Source organism: Corvus brachyrhynchos, unplaced genomic scaffold (genome assembly GCF_000691975.1).
Source record: "Corvus brachyrhynchos isolate BGI_N302 unplaced genomic scaffold, ASM69197v1 scaffold126, whole genome shotgun sequence".
Lineage (NCBI taxonomy): Eukaryota > Metazoa > Chordata > Aves > Passeriformes > Corvidae > Corvus > Corvus brachyrhynchos.
The window spans coordinates 7,906,575-7,934,061 of record NW_008239283.1 but is presented as its reverse complement, the minus strand read 5'-3'; the positions used below and the strand labels follow the sequence as shown (position 1 = coordinate 7,934,061).

General features: G+C 39.8%; 1 protein-coding gene across 4 annotated transcripts in view; it reads right to left on the bottom strand.

The window, feature by feature from the left end:
* Positions 1 to 27,487, bottom strand: part of MYLK (myosin light chain kinase) — a 197,406-nt gene that overhangs the window by 25,491 nt on the left and 144,428 nt on the right. For all 4 annotated transcript variants that reach the window (XM_017740149.1, XM_008638240.2, XM_017740151.1 and 1 more), the window contains 6 exons: positions 22,193 to 22,243; positions 20,465 to 20,592; positions 16,956 to 17,109; positions 4,606 to 4,908; positions 975 to 1,010; positions 782 to 875 (listed from right to left, as the gene is read on the bottom strand). In XM_017740149.1, coding sequence (XP_017595638.1) covers positions 782 to 875; positions 975 to 1,010; positions 4,606 to 4,908; positions 16,956 to 17,109; positions 20,465 to 20,592; positions 22,193 to 22,243 — 766 coding nt within the window. The remainder of the gene's footprint in view (positions 1 to 781; positions 876 to 974; positions 1,011 to 4,605; positions 4,909 to 16,955; positions 17,110 to 20,464; positions 20,593 to 22,192; positions 22,244 to 27,487) is intronic.

Sequence of the window (27,487 nt, the reverse complement as noted above, 5' to 3'; positions counted from 1 at the left end):
AGTCTTATATAGGAGGGCTCAAAAACTGGGACTCCTACCAGGCTTTAATTCAGGTCTTTCTGCACACAGTTTTCTGTAGGTCATACACCTCTGAAGGGGCAGCAGATGGGACATCTCAGGTATAGGATGTAGGTGAAATCAGAATCTGAATGTTCGGGGTGTCAGTACTATTGTTTCCCATTGCTGTAATGTACAATTCTACCTCTGTGTTACACTTCTCAGGATGTGTTATTGGCAGCACACAGGATCCCTGGCCTTCAGCACTGATCACTGAAAGATTATCATGGCCTGCAGTTCACACCACCACGAGCTGGGGCCCTGAGAAACACAGCCAGACTAATCACTGACCTTCTCTCAGCAATAGTATTAATGCTGTTGGGATTATGGCTGCTGTCAACAGAGATTCCAGCCCGTGGGCAGGATAATCTTATTACCACTAATGGATAGAATGGAAATGCAAGTACACAATGTGTACTCTTTTTTTGAGATAGGTTTTAGGACACTGAAAAACCAATGAATCCTCTAGCTTTGTTCATTTGTGGGCTCTGTTTTCCTTGCCAGAAACACATGTAGTGCCTATTTAAAATTATCAGCTAGTAGGAGCAAAGGATCTTTATGGAGTGGAGGCCACAATGTGTTAAAATCTATTTTTACCGCAACAAAGGAGCCCAACCAGGATGTTGAAAGTGCAAGATAGTCAGAGAATAAATGCACATGATCATTATAACTAGCAGGTGGCCTTGAAAACTGTGTGTCTTCAAAAGCAGGGTCCAGTACTTACGATCCCAGTCTTTCTTCGATGTTATAGACATCTGACACCTTCTGTTCAGTGTTGATTGTAACTGTCCGATATTCGACCTCTGTTTCTTTCCCCTCTACAAATAAGCATTAAGGACCATGATTAAAACACTCCAGAAAATGTGAATGAAGAACACAGATTTGCATTTGTCCTGTTTAAAACATGCACTTCTTACCATCGTCAGATAGCTCCGCTTCATCCTCTTTAGGTTCTGTGATGAAAGTAAAAAGACATGAATAAATTTTTATATGGGATATGGTACTTACATAAGATAGTCAAATTATTCACAGTGACGTGGACAACAGATAGACCCTATGGCAAAGCAGCAAAAAGCAGTCAGGGAGTTTGTGCATTAACTTAAAAATTAAAATCTCTTCACCCCTTCTTCATCACTATTGACTATCCAGTCACAGTCTAGTCACCATTTCTGAATAAATCAAGTTCCTGTGGTTTGCAGTTATACCTGCTCCTGTGGTTTGCAGTTTGTCAATTATACCTGCCTACTATTTGCCTGAAACCATAAAATAAAATAAAATAACATAAAATAAAATAAACAAATAAATTAAAAATATTAAAACCAATAACACTTCTTGTTCAATGACAATTTTTTCTTGGCTTTGATGTGCCTTTTTTGGATTGTGAAGCCAAAAGTTAAGCAAGTTTTTACATGAAAAGATTCCCTGCAAAGCATCCAGATGAACTTGTCAGACTCGAGATATTGAGAAAATTTGAACAGCATGCATTCCCCCGAGCATGGCTGAATTCTGTAATCACTGAGGTCCAAAAGGAGCCTCAGTTCTGCAGGCAGACTCAAAGACAGGTGAACCCAGTGACCTAAGTCAAAGCTGGCCTGAGTGTCCTGATTTTCATTTCTAATTTTCATATACATGAACTGCCAGTAGCACTGCCTGAGGGTATGAGGGGAAAGGGGCTAAAGCTGGAATGTTGTCATACATTACTTAACTGCTTGGGCTTGCTCCTAAGACCTGTGGCTGTGACCATTAATTTGAGAAACTGCAAAGCCTGTTTGTTGCACAGTGACATGTTCAATTCTCACCGTAGCTGCTGAAGCTGCACTTTGCCATCGCGGAGTGCAAGCCTAACCAAGGGATTTATCCCCCTCTCTGTCAACATATTTGTGTTATGAAACATTAATGCAGTACTCTGGGTGCTGCTAGGTGCATTAGAGCACAGAGTTAGATGCAGAGGATGAGAAGAAAACAAAAGAAATAAAGGGTGAGCGGATAGCTGGTCTAAGGCATCAGCCTTTCACATCCTACACAAAATGCTGCATCTGTCTGCTGGTAGCAAAGCCAATCAAGTGGATAAAGTCTGTTGCTAAAGCCTTTTTTTTTTTTTTTCCTGGAGTTGCAACCCTTGCATATTCCTGCACAGATGAGCTGCTTTGCAGAGATCTACCAGAAGAGCAGGGAGGGAAGGCAGCCTTCCCCACCCGGGGTAGCTGTCCTCAGACCTTCCTCAGCTACAAACCACTCCTGCACAGAGCATATCACATTTTCCTCCCCTTTTAAGGGCTGCATAAGGGAGCTGCTCCCAGCCAGGCTGCCAGTAGGTAATGTCTGCCAAATGCTGCTTAGGCAAGAAGTCAGTGCCCGGTTCTGCAGTGACATTGCAATAAAGCCATGGAATAGAAACAGTTTGGTCCACCAGTGGAAGCCTAAATTATATAAGTGGAACAAATCTGATCTTGGTAAGTGCTGAGTAGCTGTGCTAAAACCTTTCTCGGAAGTGAGTCAACAGTACCAAATTTTCCTCAAACATGGCAATGTGTGCTTTAATCTGTTGTCACTTAACAAGCTTATTTTAGTAGCTGTTTTCTTTAAATGCACAGTGAAAATTTAGCCATGCCTTTCTTCACTAAGATCATAATGACACTGCTAATATGTGCTGACCACCTCAGTATGAAAATCAGTAATCAGACTTCCTGACAGCCTGGAAAATCCCAAGTTACTCAGCTAAGTGTTTACATAGATGGCAGCTTTAAGTCCTAACTTTGACAGGTACTGAACACATGCGTTTTCTGCTCCTTTAATTAAAGCACCAGTTATAACCACACACTTGAAAAATCACTCTTTAGATGACTTGCTCTTTCTCCATGCTATCTGCAGTACCAAGAATTGAAATCAATAAGCCCCGGAGTTGAGAGCACAAAGACAATCCCTCCTCCTACAAACAGAACACATTTTCTTTTTGCACAAAACAACTTTTTTGTTGCATTTTAAAATGTGTATCACAATAACTCATACACATTCTGGCCTTTTGTATTAAATCTATGTAAGGAAATGCTCAGTCTGAAAAAGAAAAATAGCTTGTTTGCTTTGGTCCAGTACAGGTAGTGCTTGCTCTAGACAAACATAGAGAAGAGTCAGGTCTCCAACCCTAGAAGGTGTTTGTCCTGCAACTAAAGAAAGAGGGCATTCAAACACAGGGAATTTTATTATGAAGAGCCAATACCATCTAGCTTTCTTTCAATTTTATTGCTACTCCTGATGTTATTTTCCCTGCTTTGAAGAGAAGGTGCATCTTGATTTAGATTGGTTTTAAATCTTGCAAATAGAGGAAAAGTAATTTCTCAGCATGCATCTCATTTAGCACTTGAAGAGAAATATGATTTACTTTTGTTTAGAAACATCTGTTGAGAGGCTTACACAGTTGTGTGATGCTGCATCACTTTGCTGGCATTTTGTCTTGCTTTAGCAGTAAAAGATAACTTCACAAGGGTTATGTGGAACACTTAAAGCTCCAAATGCCTGCACATGTAAGTAAGGAGGGAGAGATACGACCCATAGTCCGCTCCTCAAAGACAGGAAAAATGGTAAAATTCATTGTTCCTGGTCTGGACTTTTTGGTGAGGTGACTGTCAAAGTCATGTTTGCACAGTAGGTAGATGGAGGTGTGCACAAAAATATGTCACTTTCTGGTTTTGAAAAATAATGTTGACATTTGTGTGTTTCAAGTTTTAGTACCAGTTTCTGAATAATTTCTACAATGATCCAACTCCCTATTACCTCTTTGAGAAGATCTTAAATAAAAATTAAGAAGCAAAAGATACTGACAAATATTTTTAAAAGTACATGCAACTGTAATCAAAAACCCTAAAAAATATTTTTAGCATCCGTAATGCTGGAAAACCAACATGCTTAGTAGGATAGCCTTGAACTCACAGGCTGGGTGTACTAGGGGACACAGCACTAAGGTGCACTAGCATGCTGGGATTGAAAGCATGGGAACTGCAGCTTGCTACAAGGTGCCAATTCATTTTCTGCTTCATATTCTGTGCTTGGCTAGCAGCAAGCACATTCATGATTTCCAAAAGCTAATTTGGGATCGTGTTTATGACTTGTTTTTCACAGTGCATCTAGTACAAACTTAATGAATCCATTGGTGTATTTCAGGTAAGCCACCAATCATCATTTTCCAACTGGGCATGGACTGAATGTGTAACATGCGTGAAAGGTTTCATCTCACATTACCTGTGCACTGAACTGCAGAATTCTGTCAACCAGTACTCACTCAGAAAGCCAGAACAAGAATCATTGCTTGCTTTCACAGGGCAGGGATTTGGGATCCCTGAAGCCACTTTTCCACACTGGCTGTATGCAAAACTGATGTGCTCAGACTCCCAAATGAAGTCTGTGAAGGACCTGAGCACAGCTGCAGCCCAGCACAAGCATTCACCACACAGAGACATGGGAAGGAGGGTGTGCAGCGGTCTGCCCTCACTAAGGAACTCTTAAGGTAGAGTTCAATCAAATTTAGAGGTTTTTTTCCACTTAAGGACTAACCTTCTTGTTTCTCTCCAACTTTTACCAGCTCAGACTCTTGGCTGGGCTCGCTGATGCCGTACACGTTAGCAGCTCGCACGCGGAATTTGTACTCCCGGTCAGCCTGCAGGTCCTGCACGTTGAAAGAGGTGCTGCGGCAGGTGGTGAGGTCTGTCCATTTGTTATCCACTGAGTTCCAGATCTCCACGGTGTAGGACTGCACGGCACTGCCACCATCATAAGAGGAGCCATACCATGAGAGGGTGAGGGAGGAGCTCCGTATGTCTGACGCACAAGGAGTTCCGGCAGGTGGGTCTGGTTTATCTGCAAAAGCGTACGCAAAGCACACTGTGAGGATGAGACAGAACTTCCATCAGGGTATTGCTGGCCCTAGCTAACACTCCTCTTTCCATTCCATTGCTCTGCTTCACAGCTATCCTTACAGAAACTGTGGAGACTAAAACCAGTCCCAGCTATGCCTGCAATCTCCCACAATAATGCAAACCACTCCTTGGCGATCTTCCTTAGAGGAACACCCCTGTAACCATCCCATCACTGTGATGCACTTTCTTCAGCTCCCTTCATCTGCTTCCACACTTCAGGGCCACTGCTCGCCTTTCACAGCCTCACAAGGTGCCACTCATCCAAATACACCTGGGTAGCAGAAATACTGAACCCAGTTTGTTGCCATGGAAACAAGGCCTGGAAGGGTGACAAGTTTACCTGCCAACTGTTTCGTGAACAAATTCATCTCTTTGCAGTTTTCGGAAGTCTAGTGCACTTTTTGGTAAGAAGGAGCTCAACTTAGAATATATAATTTAAATAGTGAGATTTTAAAAATCTCATATGCGTTTTGGAATTTGTTGAGGAAGTGGAAGATAGAAACTTCTGTATTTCCTCAGTTAGAGGATTGCTACAGAAGTCCTTATTTACATGAGTAGATCCAATATCACCAGAACCTGGTGTGCAGATGTGCAGCCAATTATGCAAACACCTGAGAAAATACAAAAGCCTTGAGGTTACATAATTTTTTCAAGATTTAGTCTAATGATTAATTATCGAAATTAATGTTCTTCTAAGAAAAATTATGACTTTTAAAAGAAATTTCTAGAAAATAACTGTGGAAGTTAAGCACTTCAAAAAACTTTTAAGGGAACAAATAGCTTCTCTGGAAATAATCCTCTCAGAACTAATCTAGCAAAACCTACATAATGAAGATGATGTTGATCTGGATGAACTAGGGGCCAAAGGTTGAAAGAGAAATCAAAGGATGAGGTAAATGAGAGAAGATGAAAAGAAAAATGATAGAAAGTGTGAGATGCAACAAACAGTGGTTACACTGGACATGGACTGATAAAATCCTGGTCCATTTTGCTTGTTCAAACTGCTAATGGACATTATCCCTTTTTCTGTAGGAAAAGCAGAGCTCACAAAGCAGGCAAAATGCAATGAGAACATCCAAATGCTGGGAAAGCTTTTGTAGACTTTGATCAAAGCCTTACTGTGACAGACTATATCCCTCTCTACTCAAATTATCATTCCTAGGAAAATTACTGAGCTGACAGAAACAGCCACAATTTGTCAGAAACATGCCTCTGGTTCTTGGACAGAGGAACCTCTCCTCTGACTGCTGCGGTTTAACTCACAGAGAGGAAAATTAGGACAGTCTAATCTGATCAAGATAGTTAAGTATCAGTTCACTATTTGGAAGAGTACAAGTTTAATTGCCCAGTGACTTCCCTGAAAAAAAAAATTTAGTTCAGTTGTGATGAAAAATACATCTCCCTCCACAACTAAACCTACTAGAAGATAAATAAATAGAAATTTTCAAGTATGAAGGAAAAGACTGAGAGGAAGGAAGGGAGGTGGACAGTGACTTTTCCATTGCATTCAGTAAGAGAACGCCCAGGTGGAAGAAAAAGTGACTGCCAGAATCAAGATTATTTTTATTCATTTTGGCAACACTTAAAACACCATTCCACTAGGAGTCATCATTAGACAGTACATCTCTTGTTAAACACATGTCAGAGACCAGATGTCCTTAACCTCTGGAATAGCTTATTGTTCCGTAGTGGTCACATTTTACTCACCTAATTTTCTGGCAGAATGGAAGGGGCTATTAGCAAGCATGAATTTATAGAGTAGATACATAAAGAAATGAATCACAAAGGAGTTACATGATTTGTCTAAGATTAGAAAGAGAGATTGCAGCAAAGATGAGAACTGAATCTTGATCTCCTGGTGCCTCAGGAGCATCCCTCTTCCCTGTACTGATCCTGTCCCAGCCTCTCTGAAGCTGCAAGAAGTGAGGATTCACACACCATTTAGAGTATCAGCACCTTTGTACCATACCCACAGCACCCACCAGAGAGCTGCTGGCATGGCACACATGGATTGTATGATTTTAGTCAGACAGTGGCAACAGCGTCTTTTCACTACAACTTATTATCCATGCAGACCTTGCTGGGAATTATTTTCTGTCCTTTTCAAAATCTTTACAGAAGAAGAATATTCAGCTCTGTGTCGTGTTTTCCCTCCTATGTAACCATCACTGCATCATCTCAAAATGCAGATAGCAGACCTTGAATAAGTAACAGCCGATTTATCCTAAATCCAAACAGAGCAGAACAGTTGCTGATAGCAGGAGGAAAATACTTTGAAGAAAAAGCCAAGCCGGTAGTTCATCACCTTACAGTGGCATCTGCTGATGTTTGTCTGACATCTGCTATGCACACATCCAAACCTGGGTGGATATGTTGCTTTAAAAATAAAGTGTTAGGTTGCTTTACTACTGTGCACTGAATTTCTATGAAGAAAATGTGCCTATGTTTCAGTATTTGCAGAGCATGGTAGCCTGCTTCCTGTGCAGGACATGAAAATACACTCTCTCATTGCTGACTTTCAGCACACTTCTCTTTCCAAATGAAACTCTGGGCATGATTTATCAGTTGTCTATGCCTCAGTTTCCTCAGTGAGCTCTCTTTCCATGACTCACCTAGACAACTGCAATCCCTTTGGCCAGCGTCGTTTACAGAAGCAAGGCTTAGGAACGTGAGCACTGCAGAGAAACCATTCATGGCCAAGGGGACATCAGTGGCAAAGGATATGTATGCTACATGGCTTTAGACTAGTATCTGATAGTCTAAAGCCATGTAGCATTTCCAGTGCCACTTGGGAATATTTCTACATTCCTAACGCATTTTCCCCAATAGGCAGAGAGGAAAACCTGCAACCTTGGCTGGACTCTATTGAGCCAGAAAGATGCACGTTTCTGTTGGAAGTCTATCACGTGCTGCTGCTTGCAGATCTGTTCAGTGTATAAATACTGTAGTAGCTGCTATGGGAGATCATAGACAGGAATGAGAGCCTAATCTTTGCTCTTTTTTAATGTGACAGATGTATATGTACCATTTTACCATGCTTAAAAATGATTTGATATCAGACTGGATGGTATTCTACAGCTCTGCACATTCAGAGAATCTGCAGATGGTCTCTCCATGTGTCTGTTTTATTTCTCAACATTTTATTCTATGAGGATTTTAAAGGTTACCCTGTATTCATCTGTCTGTATTGAAAGCTAGAATATTTTGCCAAACTACATTCCCTTCTGGAATATGAAATCTCTATCAGCACAATTAACTGCTTCCAATAAAAACATCCCATGGGTTGAGAGGGGTGTGGAAGACAAGCACAGTTCTCTACTTTGTCCTTCAGTTTTAGTGTTTACTATACCATTAATGTCTGTCTCCAATATTCCACTGCATGTCATGTGCAGTCTTTGACACACACAGTCCTATTCCATACTTAGGCTTATATTATAAGGGCTTTACATTGGCTTTATTGGACCACAAGTTTGTTCTTCCTGTCCTGGACTAAACCAGAGCTACAATCCAATATGTGAACTAGAAGGAAGGGAAAGCATCGAAAAGTGCACTTGTGCACATTTCTACAGGACAAGGAATTAATTTAAAATATTGAGCTCTAACTTCAATTTCACGGTTACATGCAACAAAAGAAAGCCACAATAAGGAATCTTCACTATACAAAACTAGGGATACTCCAGCCTTGGCTAACTTACAGCACATACATGACCCCTAAATCAAGACTTATGATATTCTAGATTGTCATGGTCAGACTGGCTGTATCCACACAGTCCTGTTGAACCTGGTCAGAATCCTACAAACTCCAAAGCCTTTGCATGTAAATCTCTCTAGGAATATCAGTAGGATTGCCCCAAGCTGGCTTCCAAAGCCTTGTGGCAGGCAAAGGAGCTGGATAAGCAGCTAATTTGGCCTCAAACCTGACTCGGGGACTATTTGCACAGCAGCACAGAGACTGCATTAAGTCACTGACACCAGCAGCACAGAGGAAGCAGCAGGAGTGACTCCTGTGTGCTGTAAGACATGAACCAAGCAGAGAGGAGTAAGAGGGACTAGAGGTGATGTGAAGGAGGGCTCTACTGCTTTGTAGTCCTTTGTGCTCCATCAAACCCGGCACAGATTAAAACCCCCTGCTTCTCAACAAAGGGAGGTGTAAATTACCACTACCCCAAGAGCAAGGAGGTCAGATTCCAGTTTATTCTTTGTGGCATGTGTTCCTTAGGGCAAATGATAATGCCATGAGCTGGCCTCACATGAAATGTGTAAGCCATTTTAAAGACCATCCTAGCACTGAAACACACACTTGTTATTTACTCTCAAACTGAATTCAGCTGCACTCCTTCCTCAGATAAATTCTCAGAATATTTTGGCAAACAGGTTTTGATATACAGCCTGAACTAAACTTCAATTAATTTCTATTTGTGCACTCTGAGAAACATAAAACATAAGCATGCTCAGCCTTTAAATCATTGCTATTTACCAGACAGATTTGACTTGATGTCATTGCCTTTTTTTTCAGTGGTGTATTGGTTAGAGCATGGTGCTAATAACACCACGGTTGTGGGTTCAGTCCCTGTACAGGCCATTCACTTAAGAGTTGGACTCGGTGATCCCTGGGGTCCCTTCCAACTCAGAATATTCTGTGATTCTGTGAAAATTCTTTCACACAAGGAAAGAGACTTTCTCTCTTTTTGTATAGAGGGCAAACCCACAGCTCATCCAGGACACCCACATAACATGAAACCGTGCTATCAAGACCTCACTGCCTTCTCCATGTGGCTTAGTTTACAGAGTCCTCAGAACACAAGAGCCATTCCAAGAGACCAAAAAAGGCAACAATCTCCTTATCTAACTGAGTACAGGGAAATAGAAATTGTTCTGCTACTTGCTGTGAGAGTCAGGCTGAGCCAAGGCGAGGCGATAGGGTTTGCTGCACATTAAGAGCTCGCATGGCCCTGGCTTTTAAGTAGAGATGTTTTTCCAGCAGAAAGCCTCTGAAAACTGAGAACACTATAGCCACAGCCTGTGAAAAACTTTTTTTCCTTTCTTTTATGAACAGAGACAGCACTGAAGCAATGTCACTGAAGTAGTTTTCTTTATCTGTTCTCAAAATTGGTTTGTTTTCTTTCTAAATCCAGTTATCATATTACTGTATAATACTATTATTAGCTATTGTGATATTTGTCTGCCAGATAAAGAACAGACAGAAAGAAACAATTTAATTCCATTCCACAAGCTGCTTAGCCAGGGAAGGTATTTAATATGCTGCAAAAGCCAGTTGAACACTGTCCATGCCGACAGCACTGGCAAAGCTTTCATTTGAAATCCATCAGCAGGAGAAAAGCAAAACCATAAAAGGTCATAACTGAACTTGGCACTATCACTGACAGGGCTTGGGGTCATGGCAGACCTTGCTGCTTAGCTTGGAAAACTACGCCCTGCAGCTTTTTCCCGGGGAGGGGAGTGCTGCAAGTGGAGATATTATTACCCCTTAACAGCCTGTAACAAATGTAAAATCTGTATGTTAGTGTACTATAGGTTTAGGATAAAGTTAAACTAGAAAATACCTGCGTTCTCCTGCAAAACAACTCAAGAGAAACTGAAATGAATATGAGTTTTCTCCTAATGAAACAGCCTCCCCAGCAGAGGCAAGGACCCCATGGTAAAGATTTGTTTGCCCAGAGTTTGAAAGTTACACCTCCCCTGGAAAATACAGTGCAGAATGCTCTCACCACATTGCTCCTCCTGACAACTCTGACATAAAACTAAGTTATTTAAAAACTGCCCTTTTGAGACCTGTGGATAAAGTAGCTCACAAATACTGGTGGCCCAGAGCATTGCTTTTTGCTGTTGGGGTAACTGAGGCATGAAAGTGTAAAATGACCTTGCCCAAGGACACACAGGAGAAGGGAGCTGGGAACGAAACCAGAGCTCACCACTCCCACGCAAATGCCCTCAGCACAAGAACATCTCCTTCTGCCACAGGCCTAATGGAACAAACAAATATATAATGCATTCTCAGGAGCCTTTCTCTAAACCATCTGCTCCTGAGCCTGAATCAACAAGCTGTTCAGATTACTCATGTGCTACACATTAGGTATCTGCTTTGATAACTGATTGAATTAGAGCTCCCAAACCTGCCCACTGGAAGGCAGAATAAATTTTAGGAGCTTCTCTAGTGGGAATATCAGTGGATTAGTCTCCACAGGAGTGAGTTTGGGTCCTAGGAACCCCATGTTTGCATGCAGGAGTTGTAATTAATCATTTTTGAGTAACTAAGATATCCCTAGGATTTAACAGCAGGTAAAATACAGGAATTTTGTTGTGATTGTAAAAACATTTATTTTCTTCCTCAAAAAACAGCTGAAGGTATGTCTCAGGAAAAAGCAACTATGCACAGAGTTCTACTGAAATTTCTGCTAACAGAAATGGCATTGAAACTAGATGGACATTCAAGGAATAAACCTGGATTAGTGTACCAGCACTGATGCATAGAGCAGTGTAAGCTGGTTTTCCTCTACACATTTTTATCCTTCTGTGAAAATTTAGTTTTGGTACAGCGCAGAGTTTTGCCACTATGCATTAGTGGGAGGCTGATATTGGAGGTTACTATACTCTTGAACTACAAGAGCAGCAACATAAGACATCTCTTCCTTAACCACCAGTGTAGTTGCCCTTTAACCATAAAACCAGTGACAAAAATAGTCCAGCAATCCAGAGGAATTTGAAAGGTTAAAGGTTACAGAGCGAGTCCACCCACATACTCTTAGGAAATTCACTGCATTCTTGACCTGACTGTAAACAGGGAATCACATGGATATTGCAAGATATAATCTGATCCTTCTCCAAAGAAGAACTTCAGAATCATTCATATTTGCACTTCTGAGCTGCAATATTCTGTGTCAAAATGTCTGTGGATGTCTTGCTTCACTGTCTGCTTCCCAGATGTCTGCACTTACTTATCCAGAGAGGAAACACAGAACCCTGACCACTGGGTCCTCTCTGTCTGAGCGGTGAGCACTGAGCCCTGAGCCAGATTTCTCAGGATCTCACAGAGTGCATTCACAATGCTGAAAGGGTCACTGTGTGCTGCTGGTTTTGTTACCACTTTTCCTTGTAATAGAGTTTCAGGGCACAAAACAAATGCTAATATAGCTTGTATGTATGTGGCTTGTGGAACCAGAACCAAGCAGTTCATAGCAGCAATGAATAATCCTATCATTACATTCAATGACTACTGGAGCTAGTGGTGATCAGACCTGGTTCTCGGCTAAACTTGTATTTTCTCATTTGTGCTTGGAAAGACTGTGCTCACACAGATTCTGCTAAAGGCATGGAAGTAACACCTTCCTCACAGAAAGTAACTTCCCCATCCCAAGTCAAGTATGGAATGGAGCAGAGGAGCAGGTATTAGTGAATTCATGTTATATTACTTGCATGCCTGTGTGCAACATGCTTATATATGTGTGTGTGTGTGTGTGTGTGTGTGTGTGTGTCCATCCTTGAGTATTTGGTTTATAATTTTCCAACAGTGGAGAAGGCTGCAAAACACAGGACGTGCACCAATGCTGAGAGTAATAAAAACACCATAACTTTTAACTTTAGGCCTCTCAGTGTCTAATGATATTGCTCTCATTCTTTTGCATATATTTACTGTAGAGCTTGCTAATCACCATGATACTTATATATGTGTGTGTGTATAATACATATATAGATATACATATATACACACAAAATACCACACCAGGAACAATACAAATCCCAAAGGATTTATAAAAGACAAACAAGGTTGATCAAAATCAGCCCCCAGGAAGGTAGTACCTGCGTTTCTACTTCTATCTTTAAAAAAAAAAAAGACAGTGCTAATATCCAAATTATTCACGAAACACTGATCATCAGAAAGCCCCTGCATAGTAGGCATGGAAACATGAAGCAATATGCCCAAAAGCATGAAGCAAGCTTGTGGCATAGCTGCAGAATGGATTATTTCTCTAGTGCCAGATACCCTTGTTGAATACTGTGTTATTCTTCTGATTCTTTGTCATAGTATCCAGCTTTAGCCAGTATGAAAACAAAGTTCTTTTTTCTAAGGTGGTTACAGACCTGGGTCTATCACACAGCTAAAATGTTCAGAATCATAAATTTGATAAACATACCAATATACATCCAATAAATGGCATGAAAGGAATGAATATTCCTTGCTATCACTGTAAAGTGAGGGCTCTACCTTGCCTAAATCAGTCATATCTTACACTAAGCTCATCGTTGGCTCATTTAACAGCTTTGGCAACACAAGTCCTCTTCAGTCTGACACACTGTCTGCTAAAAATAATTAGCTCAATCTCACATCAGGCTGTTTCAGTTTTGGAGCAGAAACATGTTACAAGATCTCCCTGGAGAGATCAGTCGCCTGAGGAAATTGCTTGTTTAAGAGAGCTGATCATAACAATAGAGAAAAGCTCAACATGGACATTTTGAGACCAGTTGACCCTTTAAAAGAAGATACTGCTTAACTTGGATGTCTCACAGACTTGCAGGTCTCCCAGTATTATTAGTGCTTGTACAAAGTTACACAATGAATTACAAGGCTCAGTCCTTGTGGCTGAGTGCTGTGTGCTCAGCACCACACCATTATTTTAAAAGTCTCCTCTGACTTGTTTACTTATCAGTGCATCTGCTGTGTGGACTGCACACAGCTCACACTGGAAGCTGAGTGTAATGGATATTTTGTTAATTGATATTCATTAAAGGAAAAAAACCCCTTAGAATAAAGTTGGGTTTCTTTCAAGAGCATCCTTTCCCATGGTCCAAACTGCATCAAATCATAAGCTATTCAAATGCTTTAAGTGTCAGAACCCTTGCACAGTTCAATTAAGTTTGCAGTTGAAGCCTGAGTCTGACAGTTAAATTTAAGACTTTGGGAGCTAAATTCAGAGGAATTCAGGGTATCTTTGTTTCTCTAAATGTCATTATTAAAAATAATTTCTACAAATTGTACCCAAATAGAGTTTACAATCTAGGACCCAGGGTTTATTTCATAGCAGGATCATTTCTGATTTGAATCCAGGCAGATAAGCTCAATCCTTTGTCCTCTGATTGGAGGTTAAGTCAATAATGTTTTTTTTTTTTTGTGAAGAAAGGTCTTTGACAAGTGCAAGTATAAAACCAAGATCCAGGATGGTCTTAAATATCCTCAGGAAGGTCTTTAGACCTTCTGTTCAAAGCAGGATCAGCTATAAGGTTAGACCAGATTGTTCAGATGCTTATCCAGTCTGAACTTGAATACCTCCAGGGATGGAGACTGCACAACTTTTCTGGGCAACCTGCTCCTTGACATGTGTTACAGTCTAAATTCAATTTGAGAAATGTTTATTGTAGTCTTTCGCATCAGAAACTTGCCCATCAGCATGAAGACTTTGCAACCTACATGGTTGTAAGAGGTAATAATAAATACATCTTTATTTCCATATTTATTTCATTTTATATTTTAACTAATGTCTTTGATTTGCTGAAATTCAGAACAGCCAAGCCTGTTAGCTAGCTCTTTGAGAGACACAGCTCTGGGTCTGCTCAGGCACGCTCCTCCAGAAAGCAATTGTTCTGTATTTGTAGTTTCCATGTAGTTTCAACACATTCAAGGCTCATCTGTGGAGTGAGATCAGGCAGCAGCGTTTTGAGCATACAACATACACATGGATGTGCCTTTTCTTGGTAAACTTACAGGGAGGCAGGTCACACAGAGTTTAGAGCCTTATTATAAAGAGCTGAGGCAAACAGAGCTGATCTCTAGCACCAGGACTTTCTCCACAAATGCTTCTTATGAAAGTGGGGTCAGGGCAGGGAGGGCAAGTTTCTTCCCAGTACTTAGGATGGAGCAGAGAGAATGGACAGGCAGGAATTTAGGACTAAGGATGAGCTTTGGTAGACTCAGAAGTCTTAGGTTTTGCATATTTAGAGAAACATGGCTTCCCTATTTTGACTGACAGGCTTTAGAGAAAAATACTTTCCAACTTCAGTGAACATTTGACACCTTTAAAGGTGCAAACAGTGTGAAGGATTTTATCTCACTAGTGAGATTCTAACCTCCTTCCTAGAAGGAAGACATTTTTGCTTCCTTTTCCTACATTTTTGTGTGCCCAGATGGAAGAATCTGGCCTTAAAATGCATGTGTAGCAAACTAGGAATCATGAGGCCTTGTCGTGCCTTCGGCAGTGCTGACATCAGCGAGATGTCTCACTGAAGAGCTTGGCAATTTTACAAGATGGAATTTATTCTTTTTGCTGGAAACAGAGAGCTTGTCATCAGCCAGAACACATGGCAAACTCCTGCACATTTTAAGGGTTCTCCACCAACTCTCCCCAAAGCATCTCTGGGAATCCCACGGTTCTCTGGCACATTTCTTAGGGAAGAGCAAAGCAGGAGGCTGAGATGTAGCTTTATAAGGGTATAGAATTCAAAGACTTTCAAACCAATTAACTCCAAAGGATATAAAACAGCGAATCAAGGCTGACACAGTAACAAGATAATAGGAATTGTTGGCCTTGTGTAGCTAAAAAAATCCATCTTGCCCAATAACTGGCTACAATTAGCTGCCTGCAGCAGTTGCCTAGGAAAGAGTGAAAAGAAGGAAAATGTAGAGCAAGTAATCTCCATTCTTCTAGCTGCTAATCAGCTGTGTTGGGGTTTTGCAGCCAAAACCTATACCCAGACCAATGTATATTATTATTATTCAAGGACCAATGGTGTTCATTTTTAACCTAGCTATACTTCTGACCTGTACGACCCACTGTTGGAAGGGGTAGTACAATTTACCTATGCATCATGGGAAAAATACTGATTCTATTTTCTTCTGTTCTTGAATTCTCTGGCACACTGCTGGAATCTACTTGATATTTTTACTCATCCATTGAGTTACCTTTTAACTGTGCAATGAAAGCCACAGACTGGATGAAAGGAATTTATTTAAAAAATTAGGAAGCCTTTATTGACAAGATGTAGAGCAACATACAATTGAGGCACGTTCAGTCTGCTTCAGTTGATATTGTACCTGAAAGTGTGATTCTACTCATTAAACTTCATATGGTATTCCCTGGATTACTGAAGTGAATCTCCAGTCCAACTTGGGTTAAAGGTATTTTGCCATTGATTTCATTGGAGTGAGAGATTCATCTTTGGCCTTATACCCACATTTCTTGCCTTGCTCACACCCTTGTGGCTGTCAGGGCACCACCTTTGGGATAACCTCTCTGCAGGCCCCAGGTACAGAGCCCAGAAACAGACCCATCCCACAGACTAATGTTTTAGCCAAATTGCATCTTAGCTTGTGGAATTTCCCTGGATTTCCCTGGAAACTCTTTGCTGTGCATCCACACCAAGGTGGGTTCAATTAGCCCTTTCAGAGCTAGATGTCACAGCTCTAGATTTTGGCTGATCCTTACTAGGGTGCAGTTTTATCTGCAAATATACTGCAACTGTCTACCAGTCTACATCTCTGTGCAGCTGTCCACAGCCTGCTACAACAAACCTGATGGCCTGGGAGTGTCACCTGACAAGGCTGTTTGAAGCTTTAAGATACCTGTGTAAAAACCCACATATGAAGGGCTCCATATTCAAAGCAGAGTTTCTTTATTCACTGCTTTCTGTCACTGTGAAACAGTAGACCATGGTAGGAATTTAAAATGGAGACATGAGCTGTTTTTATCTCATGGGGGGATTTTTTTTTTTTAAGCACGAGCTATTTTATGTATTTTATATCTTCATCACTATGGAATTAGTAATTTTTCCAAATAAACACAGTATAGACCTACTGATCTTGCTTATAGTCCTTATTCCAATGTCACTGTCCATTTCTTGAAGTACTAGCTTTTTAATTCAGTCTTCTTAACTTAACCAATTGTTTTATTTAACCTGTTGCATATAATTATATAAAATGCAAATGTAAACTCATGCTTGAAGAATAAGTATATATATAAAATATTGTTATGGACTTACCAACAACTGTAAGGTTGACTTGTGCTTGTCTGCTGCCAAGTTTGTTCTCTACAACTAGGGTGTAACATCCACAGTGTTCCTGCTTTGTTGATGATATTGTTAGCTTGCTGCTGTTTTCAGCATTCTCAATTTTAATATATTCATTTTCTTGAATCTGCCAAATTTTAAAAAAAATTATGTGATAGATTTCTTTGTATCTGAAAGAGCTCAAAGAACAATACAATGTTATCATATGGAGTGTTATCTGCAGATAACTCTATTACAGAAGTGAACATGTGTAGCTGGTAAAATGTGTAATCAACACAAATCATCTAGAAATGCAGTGGAACATTAAAATGGCTCCAGTCCTGCAAAGCCAACAGGGAGCACTGGTGTTGCTGGAACCCCACTAAGGAACAGGAGTTTCGCTTTTGGACTTCTCTTTGACAGGCTGAAAGTGCAAACTGTGTAATTGTCAAAAGAACAAAGTTTGGTCTCACGTATCTTAGAGAAACCACAATGGAACAAAGTTTTAGCCTTAGTTCATTTGGCATTCCCCTTCAGAGGCCCAATGTGCAAACCATCCATAGCTGTGACTTTTGCCCTCTTGTTTAAGCTTATTCTGTACTTCCACACAAACCAGGGTAACAGTTTCTTGGGTTTGACCAGTTGAAGATGGTGTTGCATGAAATGGAGACATAATGCTACAGCTGTACAGAGAGATATTCAAAGAGCAGATTGAGCTTTCCTATAGCACTTTTATTTTCTGGAGAAGCAAAAATCAAAATCTCTGCTGAATACCATAGGCATATTATGAACTAGTTTTTAATTGAAACAGAGCTATCATAGCATAAATGGCCAAGGTGACAGATTTTAATCATTATTAGCTTGCGACATGACAGTTCTTAAGAAACCTCAGAATGCTACACTGCACTTTTAGAAGCTGTACGCTGTGTTCTTATGAAACAGACAACATAATGTCAATGCCCTTCTTCCTCCCACCACTTCCTTCTTAGATAAGTGACTCTTCCAAGCCATTCTCAGAATTTAATTAAAAATGAAGGCTATTTAGTTTGCCTTATCTTGTCTCATATATTCAGAGAAGAAGAAATCAAAAGTTTAAGAACAGGACTTTCCCTGCTTTTTTCTTCAACTGAGACAAAACACATGCACATCTGCCCAAAAGTAACGTTAGAAAGATTTTCCTACAATAACTCAAATAGAAAGTTAGCAAAGGGGATTATGTAGGGTTAAATTATACTGAAAGTTGATCTACCCTGCCCACATACTTCTGAGATTCTAAACTGTCTTTTATGTTTTGCTTCATTAAAATTAGTCAAGGGGTGATAGTAGAACTAGATCTGCATTATTCAGAGAAAGTCCTGAAAGGATACAGAGAAAGCCCTGTAAGGACACAGAGACCTTGAAAGGATGCAGAGACAGGCCTGAAAGAATGCTCAGTGGCTTGCACTGGTTGTGGTTCCCTGGGATCCTGAAATAAAGTCGCTGGTGGGAGTTAAGAAGCTTCAACAGCTGGCAGTATTCAATGATGGACTTTGTTCCTCAGCTAATGAAGAGGCTTTCAAAGGCTTTCCCCTCTTTGGCTGAGCATAGTTCCAGCACCCCTCCACTACACTGCCATGGCATACAACAGTACGGGTCACAGATTCATGACATTCCCTTTCTTCAAGCAGAAGAAACTCTTTGGGAATGTACCTGAGAGAGGCCATGGTGGCTCTCCTGCACCTGAGGGAATGTGAGGAAGAAACATGGAGAGGTCGCTGCAGCAAACAGTGGCAGGACTGAAATCACAGCTCACCACTTGCTGGATCTGCTCAAATAACAGCTACAAATAACTCCCAGTAAACTGCCAAAACACTTGGCTGGTTTTCACTTTTAGGACTGGGAATGGAACAGAGTTGAAATCAACCACATTTATAAGAAAGAAAGAAATCCAAGTGTAAAACTGTATGTGGTGAAGTGTAAGTGAAAATAAAGCAAAATCATGGTGCAGTACAGGACACAATAAGTGGTTCCCCTTTTAAATTAATAAGTGAGAGACTACTGCCCTCACTTGTCCTCCTAGAGTGTTTGATAACCTTCCTGAAGGTTTTTTTCTTTTCTATCTCATTCACCATAATGGATAATTTAAAATTTTTTGCCATTTTAATTTATGATTTTGCAATACTTCACTTTGTCATAGTGAATAACTGGAGAAGAAAATATAAAGATTGCAAAAACAGCGTTTTACAAAGGAAAAATATGTTGAATCACAGATTATGGATCTGATATGGGCATTAGGGGCTTCTCGTCCCTGTTATCACATAGATCTTGTATATATAAAATCTATGAAAATAGGATTGTTGTATTCAACAATGAACTCAGAATTCTACACAAACCAGAAACTCACTTTGAGGGGTACTTTTTACCTAAATGTTAAGACAGAGCTTAGCAAAATCCAACACTGAATGTCAGTGAAGCTTCTGAGACCTATTTTTTGTGGAAAGGAGCAGTTAACTCCAGTCTTGAAGCTAAAGAAATGTAAGGAAATATAGGAGTTCAGGAAGAAACCCATCCTTTCCCCTAAAGTAAGAGGTTATTTGGAGTTAGCAAGGATGGACTCTGGAATACCCTTTGCACTAACAAACTTTTGAATTCTTTCAATTAAATGCTGACACATCTGGATTTAGAGTCTAAACTTCCTTCTAGGAAGAGATGTTTTTATTTATGCTCTATGGAGTGCATAACAAGTTCAGAATGAAATAAACAGAATAGCAGCTACAGTAGATATTTATATTTGCTTTGTCCTAACGTGACATTTCATCTTCCAGTCTGAACTTGCATATTGGGTTATTTGATTTAAAGTGGTTTGATTTTAAGTAACTTTGTTAAAGCAACTCTCTTTAGAAACTGCCCTTATGGACACGTGATATAGTTTAAAGATATTAATTCAGGTAGAAGGAACTTTAAACCTACAGAGTAAGGGCACTGATGGCATGGATTGCTGTTGTGCCCTGTATGGTGATATTTGTGTTGCAAGACAATTCACTCAAGCTTTTTATATGGCATTTTGCCCCTCTGGCATAATTTTAGATCCAGCATCAACAAAGCAGAGGTCATTTTTGAAGGAAAGAAACATCTGTGACAGATACTTTTCAGATACCTGAATCTTTCCCATCACTTATCCTTTAATTCATGGTCTAAGTCTTTTCACAAAGAAGTGGTCATTTGTTATAGGAAGGGAAAGGCAGCAGAGGGTTTAAACTGGAGCAAGAAAGATTTGGGTTTAGCATTAGGGAAAAAATTCTAACAGTATGGCTCTATAAGCACTGCAATAATTTGCTAATGGAGGTTGTGAAATATTTATCAGTGAAATGTTTTCAGCAGAGGTGAGAAAAACATCTGCAGGAACAACATGGACTTTGCCAGTTCCTTGGGAAGGGAGATGGACAAATGGGAGATAGTCATTGGTGTTCCTTTCCAGCTCTACTTTTTCAATGATTGTTAAAAGAGACCAGAAAACAATTTACCTGCTTACGGAATTTCATCCAGGTGCAAGTTATGGGTGCTGTTCCTACCACCTTGGCAAACAATTCCACTGCTTCACCTGCACGGACTTTTCTGTCTTCTGGGAACTGAGTAATCTGAGGAGGAGCAGCTGATGGGAAAAAGTAAAATAAATAAAATATCCATTTAAATGTCTATAATTTTTCTTAACATTCAAAACACACATTTCTTAGCTCAACTGTTTCAGAGCAACATTTGAAATCCAGATTAGCAGTTACCTATTGCTTGCAATGAAAAAAATTCTGTGGATTTGTTTATTCTAGGGGAGTGAAGCAATAACAATCTACCCATCCAAAGCTTGCTCATGCAAGACCAAGGTACAGACATCCAAAAGACAAAAACATTGTCACCTACCAGCAATTCCAAACACATAATTAATGAAATTTTGGGTTGGGTTTTTCAGAAAAACCTCTTTTCTTCTGCACTTTGTGTTTTTGAAGGGTGGCTTCAGCTACCTTCTTATCAATTTGCATGTGCTGAGGGGGTCTGCAAACCTGCTTTCTGATGTCATAACAGCATTCAGAAAATTTCAGACTCAAGATCTGCCTATGAAGATTCTGGCTTCAGTAGCCAGATAAACATTATGTGGCACAGAAAAATCATGAGAGACAAGGAAGAAAATTGATGTCTTCATCATGCTAAATTTCCCCATGAGCAATGATGGATCTTTTTGTTTGTGTATCACAGTGGTTCTTTTAAACCTTGCAGTTCCGTTTGTCCCCCTCTATTTCTGAATCAGGCATTCCTTCTTCTCTTCCTTCTCACTGCCTGAGTATCAATAGATGGCAGAGCATCTCTTCTGCCAACAGTGCTCCTGCCTGGCTCTTGGTTGTGCTGCTCAGTGTGTCAGGCCCAAGGGGAGCTGCTAAGCACAGATGCCAGAAATATCAGCGGCTGGACAACTCCAGGGTGAAACCTATACCACTGCTTATAAAAGCAGCAGGATAAAAAAATTATTCTTGTGTGTGTATTGGAGGGGAAGGGGCAGACTTGAGGACCTATTGACAGAAATGGTAAGAGGCATTCCCTAATATTACAATGACCTCACTGCCAAATGTAACATTATTTCCAAAGCACAGGACTACTGGGCATGAAAAAAAGGGCTTTCTTTTCCTTTTCAAAATAATTAAAATGAAGTGGGTTTTTCCCTCCTCTAGACTTGACCTTTTAAAAGTGCTTTTGTTTTGAAAATATCTGAAGGAAACTACGCTGAGGTGCATATCTGACACAGAAAGCAGCCTGACCAGTTTAAAAGTCTGACAAAGTTTTAAGACACTGAGAAGAGTTTCCTATAGAGGAAATTTCCTTGTAACTTTAAATATTGATAGCTTTGCCTCAGAGACTGTGAACACATGAACAGGTTACCATAATGGCAGGGATGAGGAAAAGTAGAATCAATCACCTTCTCTGTGGTAGCTACTCACGCAGAGGATTCTGTGATACACAGGAAAGTTTCTTTCACAGAAAGCCAAGGTGTGTTGTGTATATGCAAAAGGGCATAAGTTACACAGTGCTGACACTTTGTAGGATCTTGCTATAGCCCATTTGAGAGTAACTTCTTTGGATGCTCATAATTTAATTCTTAGCACGGCATAAACAAATTTGACTTACCTACCATTTAATCACATATGCAAACAAACTTAGGCAAACAGCTGCACTGGTAATTCTGGGTGACACATGCAACAAATTACCTGCTTTTGGAGGAGTCTTTGGAGCTGGTTTCTTCTTCACTGTTGCTTCACCTAGTTAAAAAAAACAAACAATAAACCATGTGAATTCAAAGGTGAGGTTTGGAAGGTATCGGACTAACCACAAACATCCATATCAATGCTTTGTTGGCACTTGAAAATATAATACATTCTTCCAGCATATTAAATAATTAAAAATACCTTATAAAACCACTTTTATTATCCTGAATGATCCTCAGAATATTTAAAATTGAAGCTCAAACTTTTAAAAGAATCAAAGAAATCTGCTACATGTCTCCCATGATCGGTCATCCTCCATTCCTTATAGCAGTTTAACAGGTAAAAACACAGGGCCGAGATCCATCTCATACTGAATTTCTGCTCAGATTTCCAGCATAATCAATGCTGAATGACCTCAGTTAAAAGTAGGATAGTTAACACCACGTGCTGCTTCTCATTCCACTTGTGAGCTCACAAAGAAAGAGCGATATACCAAAAGTAGGTATTAGTACCACCCCTCTGCCTCATCCTCTCCCCTAAGCAGGGACAACTTTTTGCTATATTCCCAAAAGAAAAAGTCATAGCTACAAAAATATAGCTTAAAACTTGAAATCTGGACACATAAATTTTCAGAAGACAATATTCTACAGATTGTGTAGGGTAAACAGAAGAATAGTAGAGAAGACATAGGTAGAAAATGGTTCTTAACTATTTTTCACAAAGTAAGAACTAGAGGCCACCCAATTAAATTACCAGACAGCAGGCATAAGAGAAACACCAAGTTAAATATAACATCCATAGTCTACCTTCACAAACAAGTAATGTTTTATAATACAGAAACATAAACAGGTTCAAAAGGACAAATTCATAGGAGTTACGTCTAGTGGTGGGCATTAAATGGAACAGTCTGGATGCCTTCAAACCACTGAATTCCAGAAGTGGAGTTCATTCCTTTTAGAGCACTCTCTTTTTTCCTGCTATTCTAAGCAACCTGGTCAGAGAATGGCCTCTGCTGTGAAAGAACATTTCTTATTTTCTTGTGCTCAACTAGGCAGCATGAGTGAAGTAGTCTGGCTTTTAAGATGTTATTGCCTCCAACGGAAGCAGTATGTGCTAAGTGTTTTTGAGTATCTGGCAGACTGTACAGAGGTGCCTAGTGATAGCCATAACAGATGCCAAAAGTTTTGAATTTTTTTGGTCCATTCTTTCCTTTTCTTTATTTAGTTATTTCAAATTAGAAAGACTTTGAGCAGCAAAATATCCCCCCAATTTCACCAAATCAATAAAACCAGTTTTTCAATTTTAACCCTTTTGGTTGCAGCAAACTACAAGCTGTGCATGATACCCTGGAACACATCATGTGATGCCCTGTGAAACTCAGGAGCCATGAGTTGCAAAACCACTGTGGGAGTCTAATGCTATAGCTCAAAGAACAGACAGATTGATTTTTAGAGTAATTGGAGATAGTAGGTGATGTGGTATAGGAGGTGAAAAGACCAAATGACTTTAAAAATATCTGATGGTTTAGCTGGCAACAATAATGTTTATTCAGTTCATTCTGAAGAACATTTCACTATGCAGTGAATATAGAAAAGTTTTTTCCACCTTCTTTCCATTTTATAGTAATTTTCGCTAAAAGTATACTTGGCTTTTATATGCTCTGAATTTATTGATTTTGTAGCAACCAGAAACACAACAATGGAGAGGTAGGATATTCTTGCAGTATTTATGGCTGAAACAATAAGAACAGTTGGATATTTCCCAAAGAAGCCCTTCTTCGACAACTACCAGCTCAACAGAACAAGTAAAGGTTTAGATGAGTACTTGTGAGGTGTTTGTCCCTTTATAACTGGACTACCAGGATGTAATCAATGTATCTGTCCTGCCACATCTTCCATGGGGACTTAACCCTCCTTAAGCTGAGGCCTTCAAAGAACACAACTGCTCATTAAAGGGACACATTACTTTTTGGGCTACCAACAGAATGACATACACCCTGGCTGCTGTGGTGACAGCAAATGTATTTCTACATCCTCTTTCCTGCCCAAGCTGTACAAGCAAAGACAGAAAGTGGTGTTTTCAGAGCAGCTTTCCTCTTTGTCATGGTATGGTCACACCCTGAGCTGAAACTCTTATTTCAGGTTGGAGCCATATTATGTGGATGAAACTACGCATATGATCAGGTGCCAGCTGGAAGGCCTGTAGAGTCTGGCCTCTCATCTGCTCTTAAACATCCCCGTTAATGGGAATAATCCAATAGTTACTCATTAGATGCATAATCCCATGTAAACTAACTCAGTTATATGATTTATAAACACGTAAACATTTTTGTTTGTGCATGTGCTGTATTCGACATTGGATTCTTTGCTTTTCTCTAAACTGAAGCAGCGGTTGGATCTCTTAGAGCTGCAGCGGTTTTTAATACAAACTACAATGACACGAATTTGATTGCTTCCACACTCCATTAAGCCTGATATGAACAAAGAGCAACAAAGATGAAGAAAAAGCACCATTTGTCAAGTGCTATCTTCAGTTGCAGATACTGTTGCTATTTTTCAGAGAAAAAAGCAAATTCCTGAATCCAGTATGATTTTCACTAAAAGATCACCTCTTGGCCTACATTGTTTGTTGCAGTACCTTGGTTAATAGGCAAGGTGCATGCATACTGGAACAACTAAGCTTAAGCCAGTTTAAAAGACTCTCACCTCAGTGAAGATTTCCATAGCAGCAAAGCAGAGAACATGAACTCATCACTTCATTCAGCTAGGACACGGCTTTTTATATGCAAGTACAATTTTTTGGTTTAAATTTTAGTTTTTACCCACCAGAACATTATATTCACTTAACTGAGGATATACAGACTGTCACTGGACTTCATCAAACCATGCAGATTCCCAAGGGTTGCTGGAAGGTCTGGCTGAATATCCTGTTTTGCAGACTCGAATAGCCCTGAGCAGAAATGAAAGGCTGGGGCAGGGTGGAAGGGGATGGGTACAAGGACAGGTCTCTGGCTCCATGAAACTGGCTACTTTGGCTAATAATGTACACTCCACTGTTCTTAGATCTTCCTTAAGGATACCAGCTCATCTTATGCATCTCTTTGAAATGCAGCTTTTTCTTTTCAAGGGCTGCTGGAGACAGTGAAAAAATCTAATAAGATTACTCAAAGTTGACAGGGTCAAATGATTGTTTTCAGTAAAATATTTGAGCCTCTTGGAAATGTTAGTTCAAGTCTGCCGCATTTTTTTTTTAAAGACTGTTTGTCTTTCTTTTGGTATTTACATTGAAACATGCTGAAGCTGAAAATCAGCCTTGAAGTAACAAAACTAATATTTCTCCTTCAATGAATCTGCCTTCTAGAAACAACACAAACATTACAAGGCAGGTTTGCCTCTTGCAGAGCTTGCTTTTGAGTGGGGGGACATAAAGTAAAAAGGGGAAAGACCCCATACAGGCTGATAGCTGCTGGACATGTGGCTGTGCTCTTCCTTTCTCTGATGGTGGAGTCATGAGAGTAGATATGCTCAGAAGCCTCTGTCTTTCTTTTCTGCTTCCCTTTTTTGGAATTTTACTAAAAATAGGAATAGCCCTCCCCTGAAATGGCTCTCTGCTCAACTTGCTTTCATAAAGCATGAACTAAAACTCTTAGGATCTGAAAAAAACATCAGTACTCAAGATAGTATTTCCAACCAATCCATAATTCCTACTGTCTTCCCTGAGGGACATGCCTAAAATTACGCACATGTCTTCTGTAGTGATGGATTTCAGCACCTGGTACACAAGTACAGTTAATACCTAACTCCATTACCATAAGGAACAAGATGTATCCCTGCTTCTGTCTGCTTGTGGAATAGCCTCATTTTAGCTCAGGAGAGCAGAAGGGTTAACGAAAGGGTTAATGACATACTCTCATACTACAGGCACACAGAAAACCATTTTCCCCTCATGAAAAACAAGTCAAGATTTCATCTTCCTAGAGGAACTAAATTGTTTTTTTTCAGTGTTTTCAGAGTTAAAGAGAAACTGAGAAAAGAAGTTATGTCTGTAATGTGTCAGACACCATGGTAAGAAGAACACTTATAGAAAATTTATGGAAAGCCCAGGTTCAAGTGTCTGCTCCTTCTTCCCTGTCTCACTTTAATCCTTCAGGATTGTGGGATGTGATATCATGAGGTCTCTGTCTCCCAAAAGTAAATGAATCCCAGTTTAACCTCCTTCACACACTTCTGGGGATAGATATCAGGGTCTGAATCAAAAGTGACAGTTCTCTGTAAACCTTCATTACTCCCTGCTTTGCCAGAAACCATGGAATGACTGACATCTAGAAGTACAGAAAAAATAAAACATTTGGCCTTGTAATGTAATTTCTATCCTTACTTCTGTCACAGATCTAGTTGGTGATACAAAAACTTATTGCAGATTTTAGCATAGACAAGATGAAACAGGATGGCTACAACTGTATCAGAAAAAGACAACACATCATTACCTATGAGTTCATTCATACATTCATGAACCTATGCTAATTGCTAGAGAGGAAAATGACAGACACAATGCACTAAACACCAGTAGCTTGAAAACTTCATCAAGGTTTGGAAGTTTAAGCAGTTTCTCTTCATTGCTTCTCAAAGAGCAAATTTCTTATAATGTTTCCAAATAACTGTTTAGTATCTAAATACAATAAAACAGAAAGCAACTCTGGCTTAAATTTGATGACAAGCAGAAATTAGAAAACTTAATTCCATACAAGTCAGTTGAGTTTGTGTGCTTCAGAACAGTTTTTTAAAGCTTTTATTTTATTTTTCATTAAAAACAACTGTCATTTTGTTGCAACATCCCATATTTAGTTTCTAAATCATGCAGAGATTGCCCTCTAATTGAGAAATATACAGCCTCTGCCTTCTGAAAACAAAAATAAAATCCAGGAAACACTCACTTTTGCATTCCAGTCATGAGAGAGCTAGCATATACCAGCACACTCAGAGCTTCAATACTATGATCTGGTACACTGAAAATAACTCAGTATTTGAAAACAGCTCAGCTGAAGGAATAAACAATTCCATAGTAGTTTAGTAGCACAGTTCTTGAGCAATTTCTACAATTAAAGCAAATCTGAGCAGCACAGAAGAGATCCAGTATCAAACAGAGATCACAAACAACTCAGGCCACGTAAAATCCTCTGAGAGCTCTGGTGGGAGCAAGACAGCAAGGTTATTTTCTGAAACATAAGTTAAATTTTCACCTTTATTATGTCCTGGGAGAACATCTACAATTAGATACTAAAAGCTGTGCCCAAGCGTG